The sequence below is a fragment of the Rhagoletis pomonella genome, unplaced genomic scaffold (genome assembly GCF_013731165.1).
Source record: "Rhagoletis pomonella isolate Grant_MI unplaced genomic scaffold, Rhpom_1.0 Rhpom_scaffold_00002, whole genome shotgun sequence".
NCBI lineage: Eukaryota > Metazoa > Arthropoda > Insecta > Diptera > Tephritidae > Rhagoletis > Rhagoletis pomonella.
The window spans coordinates 67,115,156-67,129,794 of record NW_023458556.1 but is presented as its reverse complement, the minus strand read 5'-3'; the positions used below and the strand labels follow the sequence as shown (position 1 = coordinate 67,129,794).

Genomic DNA, 14,639 nt, shown 5'->3' with positions numbered 1-14,639 from the left:
ATGATATGTTAACGAATATTTCAAACGCATTCTGTTTATTCCGGCCGTGAAATTGGATTATCTGGAATGTATAAAGAAACGCAGCCATTATTACACAGTGCTTCTAATAGTACTATACTTGTATAGCTGCATAAATGGAGTAGTTATAACGAAAAATATCATATCTGAACAATCAGTTGTATGGAAGCTATATGTTATAGTAGTCCGGTTCTTCCGGTTCCGACGAATGATTAATACATTATAAAAATACACCCACCTACGAAATTTCATCCGGATATCTCGAAAACTGAGACTAGATTGCAAACAAACATACGGATAGACGGGCATGGCTAATCGACTCAGCTATACCTTCTGATCATTTAAGTATACATTTTAATGGGTCTATCTCTTCTTATTTTGGAACTTACAAACATCGGACCAACGTTATAATACCATTTCATGCTAATGAAAGGTATAAAAATATGAATGTAAAAAATGCACTTCCTTTCAACTGCCGTTTTAAATCTTCTGTAAATATGTGTATTTCCTAGATAAAAAATTGACCGAAAATATACAAGTCATATTTTAACTGTAAGATCGAAGCATGCATGGCAAAGGTTTCAAAGTAGCCCTCCGTGCAAATTCGGTTGAATAACACGGCTCCAGGACTTTTCGATTTTTTTCAAAAAAAAAAAAAGAGAAAACGAAAGTAAACGTTTACATTTCTAACGTAAAAAAATTAAAAAACTAGACGCACGAAGAAAACATTTTAAATGACGCTATAAGTTCTTTAATATTTATTTATTTGTTTATTTTTTGTTTTGATACAAACATACGTGATGTACAAGGTACTTTTTGGATTGTATTCAGTTAATATGTGATGCGCAATGCCCGCTAAAGAATAAACATATAGTTCAATGCAAATGCGTATAAGTATTTATTTACATAAAAGAATGTGTAAATAGAAACATATTTATTTAGAACATATTTACGCTTGTTATACACAATAAAATCTCATATAAAATATATAAAAGTTTTGTAAACGAATTTAATATACATAACAACACTTTATGACAGCACAATCACATAACGACTATGCATATATGTACATATGTTTGTATGCATATTTAAGTGCAGATACGCTTGCAATACATATTTAATGATTTTGATTCGATAGATATATATATGTATGTATGTAAATAGGGTAAGTATGTAGTTAACAATTGAAATGGAAGTGCAGATAGATAGGTACACGATTTGAGTTTGAGACAGGTCTATTACGATTTTATCTGTAATTGTTTGCAATAACCGCTCAAGTCTATTACTATAATATGCTATATACACAGTATGGGACTGCGAATGCTGCACGGGCTATGTAAATACTCTCTCCAAACCGCATTAAAAACTTCCTTGAAGCGGTTATTGCATAAGAACAAAGATGTAGTATACATATATGCACGGGATTGACGCTTTTTGTCCTTGTGTTTTTTTTTTATTGAATACATTTATTTTCGGTAAAAACAACTACTTTTCGACTAATTTAAAATAGCTATTTACTGTTGTGTAAAATGTTTGCGATCTTTTGTGAGTTTTACATAATTTACTACTTTTGCTATTGCAATACTGCTACGAAAAATGGACATACACATTTAACTAGATATAAACATATATGTATGTATACCTCTGGCGAGATTTGAATCAACTTTAATCTGATTGATTGCGTTATAAACGTATGAAATACATTTGGCTTTGTTTTTGCTTTTATGTATGAATGTACTTTAAGGCAAATGTGGCTGAAAATGCAACGGATCATATACATATAAAACTTGCATAGCTTTCTCTTTATCACAATTAATTAACTAATTAACAAATGCGGTACGATTTTGCGATAAAATTTAATCTGTTACATTTTTATATACAAAATAAACTTTGTATTGCCTACTTATGTGTTAGTAAAATAGTTTACAAAATTACAAAAAACTTTACAAAATTATTAAATTTTATTAGCAATGCAAAATGTATGAATATAATTTTGAGCAGTTTAAAGTTTCTATTTCACTGGTGTTGTTTAATTAGTATTTTTATACCTATGTTTTCAACAGAGCATCTACTATTAAATACTAATTATTTACATCGATAACAGTAACATGCACAACAGTGATGTTTAGCTTATGAATCTTTAAGTACCTAAAAATAGTATCCTTCCAATTTGACATAAATATTTTAAGCCTTTCTAATACAATATATAAAAACAATATATAAAAACCGTAAATAAGGCTTCACCAAAAAAACCTTCATTTACTAATTGCAATTTGTGTTTTTGCTATGCAGTTAAGTCGCTCTTAACCTCTAACTATAATGCACTCATCATCTACATTAACCCTACAAATTTTATAAATAAGTTGTTATTTCGATCCCCATACATTTAAAAATAGTGAAACTACTTAGAGCGTATTAAAAAAACGAAGGGTTTCGTTGTTCTATAGTGGCGTTGTACGTTCATTTCTATAAACAACTGTTGCGTCATTATCGGCATAGTCCCGCTGTACCGTCTGTGGTTGTGACATAGGTTCTTTATTGTTCGCGTAGTAGTCCATTTGATTTTGTGCCTTTTCATCTTCGTATTGTGCTTCGTCTATCGCTCGGCGTGCAGCTGCTTTCTCAGCAGCAGTTTTCTTTTCATACTCAATTACGTGCTCGCGTAGAAGGAAACCTTCGCGCTCTATACGCTTGCGCAGTTTACTTGGCTCGTCAGCAATTGCCCAGGCGATTATTCCTTGAATCATGCCGATGACGTTCTGAAATGGTTATTATTTAATTCCATTATTATTATACTGTATATATCGCATTCCAGATAAAATAATTTCCATTTTAGCAGTACTTAAACTAGTGCAATAGAGATTTTCTTATCAAATCGTACTGAAATATATATATATATCTGTATATAATACACGAAGAAATTTTTTGTCCAGGATATAGAATCTGCACCATTCGCTCGATTTTCAAAAATAGGGTATCAAATTAAAGTGTTTGACCTGTAGATGTGCAAAGTGGTATATTCTTTTCGAAAAGAGTTGCCACCTGTTGAACAATTAAATTCAAATTACTTAATAATCAATGCCATCTTCTACGCACCGTTCGTTAGATTTTCCGAAATGAGAAGTCAAATGAAAAGTGTTGGACTGCAAATGCGCAATAAGGTTTCACTTTTTTAAAAGACTTGCCACATATTAAAAAATTACATTCAAATTATTAAAATAAATAAATCACTTATTAATTACGAGTCGAAATGGTTTTGAAAAGCTTTATGTCTTAATTTAACTATAGGATGGTTGCCACTTGTTTAAAAAATCAAATTCAATTTTAATCAAGGGAATTCGGTAAGCGAAATATGTATCCTCATATGGGTGCCAACGAACGGGGTTTCAGAAGGTAGTAGTTTGAAAATAACTTGAAGAGGGCTGCCACCTGCTTAAACTTTCGATTTTGTTAATTTATGCACAAGTTATATTAAATATCGAAATATGGATGTCAAACGAAAGAATGTTAAGAAATCTTTAGTTTGAACACTAAGAATATTTTTGAGGCGTCGGAAGAGGGTTGCCACCTGTGAGAAAAGTATTATTTAATAAGGTTAATGAATTATTAAAACATGGGTATCAATCGAAGGAGGTTTGAAAATCTTTATTTCTGAACTATATTTTGCGAGGCTGCCACATGTTTAAAAAACTTAAAACTTAATTCACCATTTAATTAACATACATATGTATCGCAGTATCACATGAAGGATATTTTAGAATGTTATAGCACAAAACTACTTTTGAAGAGGCTTGCCACCTGTTTATAAAGTCGAATTTGATTAACATTTAAGCAAGTTATTTCAAATATGAGCATACGGGTGTCAAGAAAAGGAGTGTTAAGAAAATTTTAGTTTAAAGATTTGGAATGTTTGAAGAGGGTTGCTACGTGATTATTAAAATGCATTCAAATTATTTAATAAGTTGGATGAATTATTAAAGGATGGGTATTATCGGAACGAGTTGCAAAAGCATTTATTTCTGAAATATATTTAGGAGGGTTCCCACCTGTTTAAAAAAATTCAAGTCAACGTAAATTACGGTTAAGAGATTGAAAATATTTTGAAAATGGTTGAATTTGGTTGAAATGTCGACTTTAGTTAAGGTATATGAAATATTAAAATATTTGTGTCAAACAAGAGTGTTAAGAAATCTTTAGTTTGAATACTACAAACAGTATGTGCGTTCCCTCACTCGCAAGAAGTTGCAAGAACGCGTTCCCGTACTCGGTTCTCCGGCTTCTTTTGCCTTTTGATAGTTTTACAGGTTTTAACCCAGAAAAGTTGGGAAACTATTTTTAGGTGTTTGAAGGCGGTTGCCACCTATTTAAAAATTCAAATTATTTAAAAAGTTAAATGAATTATTAAAAGACGGATATCAATCGAAATGGATTTGAAAAGCCTCTCAGGCAGGTTCTGCCGTTCATTTCCGAGCGCATCTTAGCCAAATTCGCTTAGCCCTCAAATTTGTAGAAGTTCACTCGGTAGTAAATTGCAGAACCCACCTGTTCATTTCTAAAATATGACAGGTAAAAGTAAACCCCTTGGCCTGTAGATGGACGTTAAGTATTTATTTTTTTAACTTAGAAACTTTTTATACGCATAGGGTCATTTCAAATTTGATGATATTAAAAACCGGCTATGCGAGACCTCTCTTAACTCAGAAACGGTTGCACGGCTTTAGAAGAAATATGGCACGTGGATCGCTAATAACTCTAACATTTGGAATATTTTTTATGTTTTTTAAATTAAATTTTAGGCGATTTAACGCCATGCGGGTTCACTAGTTATTCCTATTAGCGGTTTGCCCCACCTCATTTCCGTTTTCTTTTACAGTGAGCTAAAGTTTCAAAATAAATTCTAAATTGATATCGTACACATGGATACAAATGTAAAGTATTCCATGCGGTACCCGCAGCTAATGCGTCCTTGCCTGACGCAAGACAACAGTGACAATGTATCTATCCCGACCCTTTAAACGACGCTAGAACGCCAATTGAGTTTCTTAGTTTACATTTTTAACTACCAGTCCTCTCTTTCGCCATTTAAAATGTTATTCTTTAGGTAAATAAAGGGTTAGGAAGCTCTAGATATTGAACCACTTTAGACACTGTAGTAGTTAGTAAGCGTCCCTAGATGTTTGCATGTAATCAACATAGCAATGTCGCGGACAAAGCCACTAACGTTATTCCTAGATCCATATTGCTCATAAACGGGGCCAGGTTATTGCAAATAATTAGTATTTGAATCAAAAACTCTGAACTTACATACATATAGTGCTCATCCATATGTAGATAAAGTTAAAGATTATGTTTTTTAGTGCTTGGATTATCGGATAAATAAACACCCGTGGTATTACTGCCAAAGCAATAATGGGCCGTATCAAGGCATATCAAACAGGTAGTAGCATTAGAGCAAAAACAACATTTGCGTTTATTTTGTTGTTGATCCTGGTATCGAAAGTGTCAAAAACTTTCCGTTTTTTTTTCTTCTAGATCAGTGATTCCCAAAGTGGTCCAGGTGGACCCCCAGGGGTCCACGGAAGACTCGACGGGGGTCCACGGAAGACTCGACGGGGGTCCACGGTGACGTGAACAAAATATGGGGGTCCACGAAAATTTAGCTGGTTTCGATGTAAAGAACCAAAATGGTTGCTTCATACCCTCTTTATTTAACTTTAATTTTTTGAGCTCTTGACGCACTGCTGCACTTACCGTCACTTTGTGTTTTCACGTGGGGAAGCCTTAAAGGCCACCTGCAGACTAAAAAGAACCGGAAGCTGGTATGATAACAGGTGGGGCGCGGCGAAAATTTGCTGGCGGCAGAGATTTAAACACTTGTGTCTTTTCAATGCTACAGGATAGTACGCCACCATTACCTTTGTTGAAGAGATTCTATAATGTTGAGTTCCCTGAGATTGAATGCTGGTTTGATTCCATAGCTGAGACCGGACTCAAATATTGTCGAATCTTCTTACTGATGGCTCCAAAACTGACTCTGGGCCATGATCTGGGGTCTTTTTCGTGGTTAATGGAGATAAGTTTCCCTTTTCTGTAGGGGAATATGCTTCGGTCTTCCAGACTGAGGTAATTGCAATACTCAAAGCCATGGACTACGTGGTGGAACATAGGTGGAGGGGAAAAAGTTTACATGACTGCAGCGACAACCAAGCTGCACTTAAGGCCCTCTGTTTAAGTACTTCCAAACTAGTTCCGCAATGCAAGTCTCGACTAAAATATGATGGTGAACATAACGAGGTTGTTTTACTCTGGGTACCAGGTCACTCTGGAGTACCTGGTTATGAGACATCTGATCATTTGGCCAGAGTTTGCTCATACCAGGCATTCCTCGGTCCACAAGTAGTTTTAGCACTCCCACCTTCGGCAATCGAAGCCACCATCAGAAACTGGGTGAATACTTCACTCCGAAATGACTGAGAGGCATAGTAGGGATGCAGGTGGGCAAAACTCATGTTGCCTTCAATCTCACAAGGTATATCTAATTTTTTGCTCTAACTGGGCAGACAACACTGCAGGCAACTTGCTGGACTGCTGACTGATCACTTCACGTGGCACAAACACCTGACTGTGATAGGCGTCAATGACATCCTGCCTTGAAGAGAATGAAACGGTGGAACACTTTTTGCGCTTGCTTGGTTGTTTGTCATCGATTTTTCTAGGCTCGTTCTTTTCTCTATTGTCAGTTTCTGAATTAAAAGTTTGGCGTTAAAAGCTTTGCCGTTGTGATGTTTTAAGTATTGTCTTTTAAAAACGTGATAAATATTTTTCGCCTCACTTTAAAACTCGGAGCGATAAAAATAAAAATGATTCCATTAACACAAATAAGTTATTTTACATATGCTCCACGCGCAAAGTCATGAGTGGGCCGAACATTTGATGAGTTTATGGTGAAGATAATGTAAATAACGCTAACGCTCGCAGTGCTCTTTATTTTTTATTTATTTTAATGTATTTACGGGCTCTATTTTTTAAAACCTACAAGTGTTTAATCACATTATTTTTATAAATAGAACACAAGAAAATATTTGAATATTATTTTGGCCACTCTGAGTTTAGTTTTTGAATTCACCCGCGATGCAAATTTCCATTGTTAGATCTAATTTTCACATTTAATTTTTTTATGAGCTTTGGGAATATTTAGAAATGTATCAGCAGGGGGTCCACCGATACCAGTAAATTTTTGAAAGGGGTCTACGAGAAAAAAAAGTTTGGGAACCTATAACTAGATCAAAGCATGCCAGTTTGCTTTGTTTGCTTCTCGAAGCATTAACCCATCCTTTGCAAGGCCCAGTAAGCAGAGATTGTGCTGCTGAGTGGGGCGAAAGTTCCAAAAGTTGCTATTCAATAGCTTGTTTTGTGTGGAAAAAGGTTTCACATGCAAATAACTTTTAACAATTTAGAATTTTTGTAAGAAGAAATTAAAAATTTTGACTTTTTCGAGACCAAATAATTTAAGAAAAATAAAACAATCAGCCGCTCTACTGATACTACCTGGCGCCTATTTCATAAAAGTGACAGGTGCGACAATTGTCGATTTTTCTGAAATATTTAACTGCCAGAATTGTCGGCGACATTTTTCCTGTTTCATATACGTTTGTAGGCAACTGTGAAAATTTTTGGAAACTACAGTGATAATATGGAAAATTGTAGACAATTGTGCTGACAATTGTCACTCTGACAAAATTGTCCCGACAATGGCGACAAAACCAAATTGCTCCGTCGTAAAGCTTTCACAGGAGAGTTTTGAGTAGTTCTTAAAACTAAAATAATGCAAATGCAATATTACATATCGTCGTTTAAAGTGCAAAACCGCGTATCAACAAAATGCAAAACCGCGTATGTGAAGTTATAACATTTTTTTTTCTAGAACGTAAAAACACTCATATTTCAAAATGGTTCTATTTTTTATAAAGCAATTGCATATCTGCCTAGTATATTTCAGGACGAATGGATAAGGATTGAGCCAAGAGCTCGTGTGAGCAAATCCAATTTTTGGGAGCCAATGTCAGTTACGCGGTTTTGCAGAATCACGATACGCGGTTTTGTACTTTAAACGACGATAATTTTTATATATAAATTTCATATGACTGGCGACAATTTTGTCAACGACAATTTTAAACTCCGACAATGCCAATATGTTACTTTTTCAATGGAATTTCTCATGGAATTTAATTGAATTGTTTTTATGAAACAAAACACCCAGCAAACTGTCGAATTGTCACTGACAACATGGAAATTGCCTGTCGTTACAAAATTATCACTGTCGCTTTATGAAATAGGCCCCTTTTCAATGTGCCTTCGGCCGTATGAATAAGAAATAAGCAATTGCTTTTTCTTAAATACCAGACATTTTACTTGATTTATTCAAACAAAATTGAAGAAAAAGGTATGACATTTTAAGAAAATGCAATTGCTTAGTTCATTATTTATACGGCCCAATATATCAAGTTGTGGATAATATATAATAAAAACACCGGTGCGCGAGTCGGAGACATTTTTTTTGAAGTGAATCTTCTTCTTCGACCTTTATTCGATTATCGCTTGTCCATGGTATTGTGAATGTCGATTTTTCGTTCAATAAGCGACTGTGGATAGCTTTTAGTCGCTCATCCTTCTTCAGCTGTTTGTTTGTAGAAGGATGATCGCCTATAAGTTATTCACACTAACTTATTGGACGAGACAATGACGTTCACAATACCATGGAAAAGCGATAATCGAATAAAAGTCCTTTATCTATTACCAGTCGACACTCGCAATAGGGGTGCAAATCGTGTGCTTATACATATGTACATATGTAAATTTGTGCAAATTAAAATGAAATAAAAAAGAAAGCGAGTTTATAAAAACGTGGTAAAAAAATTGTAATTAGTACAACGGAGTTCTGGTTGAACGATTCGTCGGAGGATTAGAGCTTAGAAAACTGGCCAGGGGCATAAAACGTTTAAAAGAGCAGTCTTTCGAATATATTTTAACATACAATATCTTTAAGAAATTTTGTGATCCAAATCTATTTAGGCCCCTATTATGAGTTACATTCGATCTTCGATTGTAGTCGAAAGTGCTGATCGAACGAATTTTCATTTGGTATTATGGCGCCCATTTGATGAAGAATAGCGCTATTGTGAACTTCGCTCGTTTATGTTGTTCAGAATAGTATATTTTTCACCGCTGAGAAGCTTTGTTTATGTAAATTTATGCAAATTAAAATGAAATAAAAAAGAAAGCAAGTTTATAAAAACATGGTAAAAATTAATACAACGAAGTTCTGGGGTTCAACGATTCGTCAGAGGATGAGAGTTTAGTGAACTGGCCAGGAGTAGTCAATGTTTAAGAGAGTTTAAGTTTAGTCTTTACAATATATTTTGACATAAAATATATTTAAGAAATTTGTCTACAGATTTACTAAAAACTTCCGACAGTCTAAAAAGGCGTTTGTGAGCCAAATCTATTTAAAATATTTTAAAACTATCCACAGCTCTATGATTTGTTCTCAGAGATCGTGCCAACTGAGTATTGGGATTTTACTTTCACAAGTAAAAGCAGCCTTTCGAGCTTGTGATTTGTAAAACTGCATGAAATTGATAAAAATTTTTTAAAATTAGTGTCTACCCGCAAAAAGGTAAGAAAACAAATGCAAAATAATACATTTTTCACAATTTTCTAACACTTCGCTACACCATCGAAAGCAAAATTCTGTTCGACAGAAAATTCGATACTCAACGAAAATTTCGACACGGTTGCATAGCTCATAATACGAATTTCACTTTCGATCTTCGATAATGCAACTCATAATAAGGGCCTTATTATATATTCGATAGCCAGCGAAGATCAAAAATCAAATGCAACTCATACTAAGGACCTTAAACTCTTAAACATTTTACTATTTACTACTAAGCTTACTTACTAAGCTCTCATCCTCTGACGAATCGTTCTCATTTTTACGACATTTTTATAAACTCGCTTTTTTATTTCGTTTTAATTTGCACAAATTTACATAAATATGTGTAAACACACTTTTTAGTTTGCTCGACTTCTAAACAAAGCTTCTGGGCGGTGAAAAATATACTATGTGAACAACCTAAACGAGCGAAATTCACAATAGCGCTATTCTTCATCGAATGAGCGTCATAATATCAAATGAAAATTCGTTCGATCAGCACTTTCGACCACACACGCAGATCGAAAGCAGCTCATAATAAGGGCCTTTATCTTTGTTAATTCGTTTCTTCGTCTATGTACGTACTAACGTTTACATTCATTCTAGTACTCGTATTTGTATTAATCTAAATCTTATTTCTAAACCGGTTATTAGCAGGCTTTTGTTAAATTACTACCGTGTGCATACATTTAAGAAGCACTTGTTTCTTTTGCAACCATTTGCCAATTTACTCCCAACCAAACAACAAAGAAGCTTCACTTCAATAATAATATTTTTGGGCTAATAAATTTGCTAAGGGTTTGGCCGAGCTTTTCGTCCAACTTGTTGTGTGCGTATTGCTGTTGTTACGCAAATGGAGAGACCTACAGTTTTATGCCACCTCCGAACGGCAAATGTATTTTTATTAGAAGCTTGTTCATGGCAGAAATACATCCGGAGTTTGCCATTGCCTGCCGACCGCTGTTATAAAAAACTTTCCTTAATTCAGATCAGGATCGAATCCACGACCTACAGAGTTGTTGAACGCACCTCTAACCATTCAGCCACAGAGGAAGTAAAAACCGTTAATAAAATTTAACCTACCTGAAAAATAACGATGAACGCTAGACGTCCAGTCAGTATTTTCCAGTAATACGATGGTCGCTTGTAAGGATGATCATCCCAGGGCGGATTACGGAATTCAGTATAGCGACAGGAGGTTACATTTTCATAGGTACTCCCCAGCAGGACGGGCTGTACCTAGAAGCGTAATATATACACGTAAATTTTTTTTTATATAATTCAAATCATAGCAGAGCCTAACCTGGAAGTCCGCTGTGTTAAAATAGGCAAGCGTAAAATTTAGATATCCCTCTAAGGATGCATCATTCGTGGCAGTTGTGTAGACAAGTTTCGGTATGAGATTTGTAGAAAATGCAATGATCATGGCCTGAAATATGAGGCGTAACAAATATTTACATTATCCTAATTTTAATTATTATCTCAAAAATCTTACACTCGATGCGACGGCGATTCGCGTAACAATTGCCATCATATTATACCAAACCCCAATATTACAAGCACGTTGTGCTACCGGACGACGAATAAGCCTTAACATTTTTATAGCATCCAAGCGTACTTCAATGACATTATTAATTAGCGCTAGTAGCGGCGCCAGTGGGAAAGCCAAGCCGAAAAGTGTTATGAAGCCAAATTGCAGAACTGATGGGAGAATTTAAAGTGTAAGTACGTATGTAAATATTTGCCGCACAAATTGTCGAAGAATTTACTAACCCATTTCCAAATACTCTGAGAATAGCGAATTTGTATTCGATGGTTCTAGATGATAATCCTCAGTCCACTGATTGCACGATATTAGCTTCTCTTCACTTTCCACTTTTCTCATGCCAATGCGCGCAGAAAGCTTACGTATGCAACGCATAATATATGGAAATAGCATTTCTACAATAGCATTTACCGCCTGCTTGCCCACCATAATGATGACAAGTTGCATGCAGAGTTCCATCAAACAACCACCTGGATTGCATTCTTCCTGCCGAAACCCCAATATTCGATTATATTTGGCTGGGTAGCCCACGAATTTCCCCTTTAGGAATGCAATATAAAATAACGAGGAATAGTAGTTGACAAATTGAAAAACATAGTTCTTAATTGTCAGGCTTTCATCGTACTGCGTTTGTGTACGACAATATTCCATATTCGTGAGATGAACGGCCAGTGAGGTGTAGACATAATCGAGCATAGAAATGACTATTAGATCGATGATACCAGCCGTCATGGGAAGCACCATTATTTTGAAGGTCATTGAATCTTCGTTACCTAAAATGCTATGTGATGCCTTTTGTGCCATACGATAGACAATCATAGAGAAAATCGCAATGAGCGAAACGCAGATCTGGAATGCGATAACAATAAATGAATGCAATGCCTAAGCCGCAGTGTATTTAAAAAAAAAATGGTATACTCACAAACAAAACCATAATGCTGTAACTTGTAAAACTTGGTAAAAATTTTATACGCCAAAATGGAACGTCCGGCTCTAATATATTATTGCTTTTCTTCCAACGCTCCGTAATATCCTTGTGCTTTTGTAGTTTCGATAAATACTGCGGTCGCGGATGTTCCACATGCTGTGAGAAGCTGGTCAATCCCCATCGATGCACCAAAGTTGCTGAGTAGCGCTTCCAGAGCTCCAGGTAGAGTACAGCTGTGAGAGAGAATTACATTTTTTATCAAACTAAGCGATACATATTTCAGAGAGCAAATATATACCCCAAATGGCCATTATCGATGCAAATACAACTGTCATATTATTATCTATTAGATAGTTCATTTTCGATGAATTACAAGTCTCTTCCAGCAGCCAATAGTTACAGTTTCGATCACATTGTGGGCACATAAGAGTTGTTTGGTTATCGTTGCAAATTTGGCGGCTGAAATAAAGGAAGAGGAGTTTTGTTATTATTTGGTGTTTTTAACTAAAATGTGAACCAATTTACTGTTCTGGAACATTGGCAAAGAACGGGTTTCAAAACAATAATATACTATTTATGTAGTACAAGCAAACCACAAAGATAGAACTTATAGATTTAGGACTCGTATTTATGCTTAAATATTAGCTTTGCTCCGCACGGGCCCGCGAGATCCCGCGGGTGCCCAAAAACAGGCCAGAAAGCGTTCCTCATGCTAGAAAAATGGGTATTAGAGAGCGAATACCTTTCACTTTTGGATCGTAAATGTCTTCTTCTTCGTGCCCGAAACAGTCCGGGCTTTTTTCTGGGCAGAAATGTGCAAGAAGTCAATTTGAAATAACAGCTGTAACTATAATTTTATTAGCCATATTAGATAAATACACATAAAATCATTGTTTAGAGCTGATTTGTTGATTCCGGGCACGAAATATGGTTTTTGCGTTCCGCACGCTCTGGGCACTTTTGTCACGTGTTGACGTGTGAGAGAGTAACTTATTTTTACACTCTAATTACTGACACAGCCCGGAAAGCGTGTGGAACAAACCTATTGTATTATTAATAGGAATAGATCACTGCCTATTAGCTCCAGAAAAAAATATAGTGCATTAAAAATATCAAGTAGATATTTTACAAATAGGTGTATTTTTTCTAGATTGATGAGAAGAGACTGGTATAAAATAACATGAATGTATGCGTCGTAGGGGTTACCCTTCCCCCGAAATTTTCACTAAAGAATATAATTTTTTACCTTATGGGATCTCTGCTCCACGTTACAAATCCATAGATGAAACATAAAATACCGAGTACGCTAACGGGTATTAGCATGTGAGTGTAGAAACCCAACCAAGCAAAATATAAGGCTACTTTTGCACCAAAATACTCTTTAATGCTATCCAGAGGTTGTAAGCTGAAAAAATATTTTTCAATTGTGAACTAATAATTACTTTTAGACTACATTCTAAACATACTGTATCCACTTCCGCAGCGTAGCCCATTCTTGCAGTAGAAAGTCTCGATCCGTATCCTGTAGGACATAAAGCAGATAATATGCAAGTTAATACAACGTAATTAGAAATGCTATAAGAGAGCCCTTATAAATTATTATTTTTTTGTTAGTTTTTTGAATCCGCGAAATTATATACATATGTATTGGCATATGGCCAATTGTAAATCTGCTAACATGATAAGGTCCACCAAAAACATCATGATATTGCTAAAATGAGAATCTTTTATTTAGAATCGGACTAGGTATACTTTAAATGCTACTTATTTCAACGAAAAATTGTCAAGGTACTATAACGGGACACCATCTGTTTAAAAATGTAAACAGAATTTTTTCGTTACTGCCTGGCTTTCGGCCTAAAATTGGCCATCGACAAAAAGCCTAAGGGTATTTCAATTTGCGAAAGGAGCAGTAATATGCCTTTTAAGATGCATCAGTAGAGTTTAGAAGGTTGTGTAGGTGTAGAATAAAGTGCTAGCGTTTTTAGGGAATATGATCCCATTTAAAAACAGGCACCATTATGTCGAATGGCAATGCTAAAATTTACGAAAATTATGGCATTTAAAAATGCAACGTAGTAACAGATTTAGCGGCTATTATTACCATGGCACTTGTATTATTTACTGCCCAGTTTTATCATTAAAATTCTTGTCAAGGATCGGTCATTATAACTGCCTCTGAAAAAAGGTTCTGATTTAATATCAAAACATAAATTGGTAGAGCAGATTTTGGGTTCTACACACAATTGGCTTATTTGTTAGTAAGTATTTCACATTGATAAATACCGGTTGTATTTTAGAAATTACTTGATTCCCTTATATTTACTTAGTTTGCTAAACGTTCCCTTTCCATCTAAATGACTCTTTTTATTCCTATTTTCTGCCTTTTTTCTATCATTATCGGTTGTTATTCTGAGCGTGGTCCTACCTCT

At 35.1% G+C, this 14,639-nt stretch overlaps 1 protein-coding gene across 1 annotated transcript in view; it reads right to left on the bottom strand.

The window, feature by feature from the left end:
- Positions 1-913: 913 nt before the first annotated feature.
- Positions 914-14,639, bottom strand: part of LOC118734003 (anoctamin-6) — a gene marked incomplete at its 5' end in the record, with an annotated part of 47,543 nt that continues 33,817 nt past the window's right edge. The window contains 9 exon segments of the mRNA XM_036463673.1: positions 914-2,777; positions 10,817-10,972; positions 11,037-11,162; positions 11,229-11,434; positions 11,507-12,128; positions 12,202-12,440; positions 12,506-12,666; positions 13,454-13,612; positions 13,674-13,729. Of these exon segments, the coding sequence (XP_036319566.1) occupies positions 2,460-2,777; positions 10,817-10,972; positions 11,037-11,162; positions 11,229-11,434; positions 11,507-12,128; positions 12,202-12,440; positions 12,506-12,666; positions 13,454-13,612; positions 13,674-13,729 (2,043 nt within the window). The 3' untranslated portion in view covers positions 914-2,459.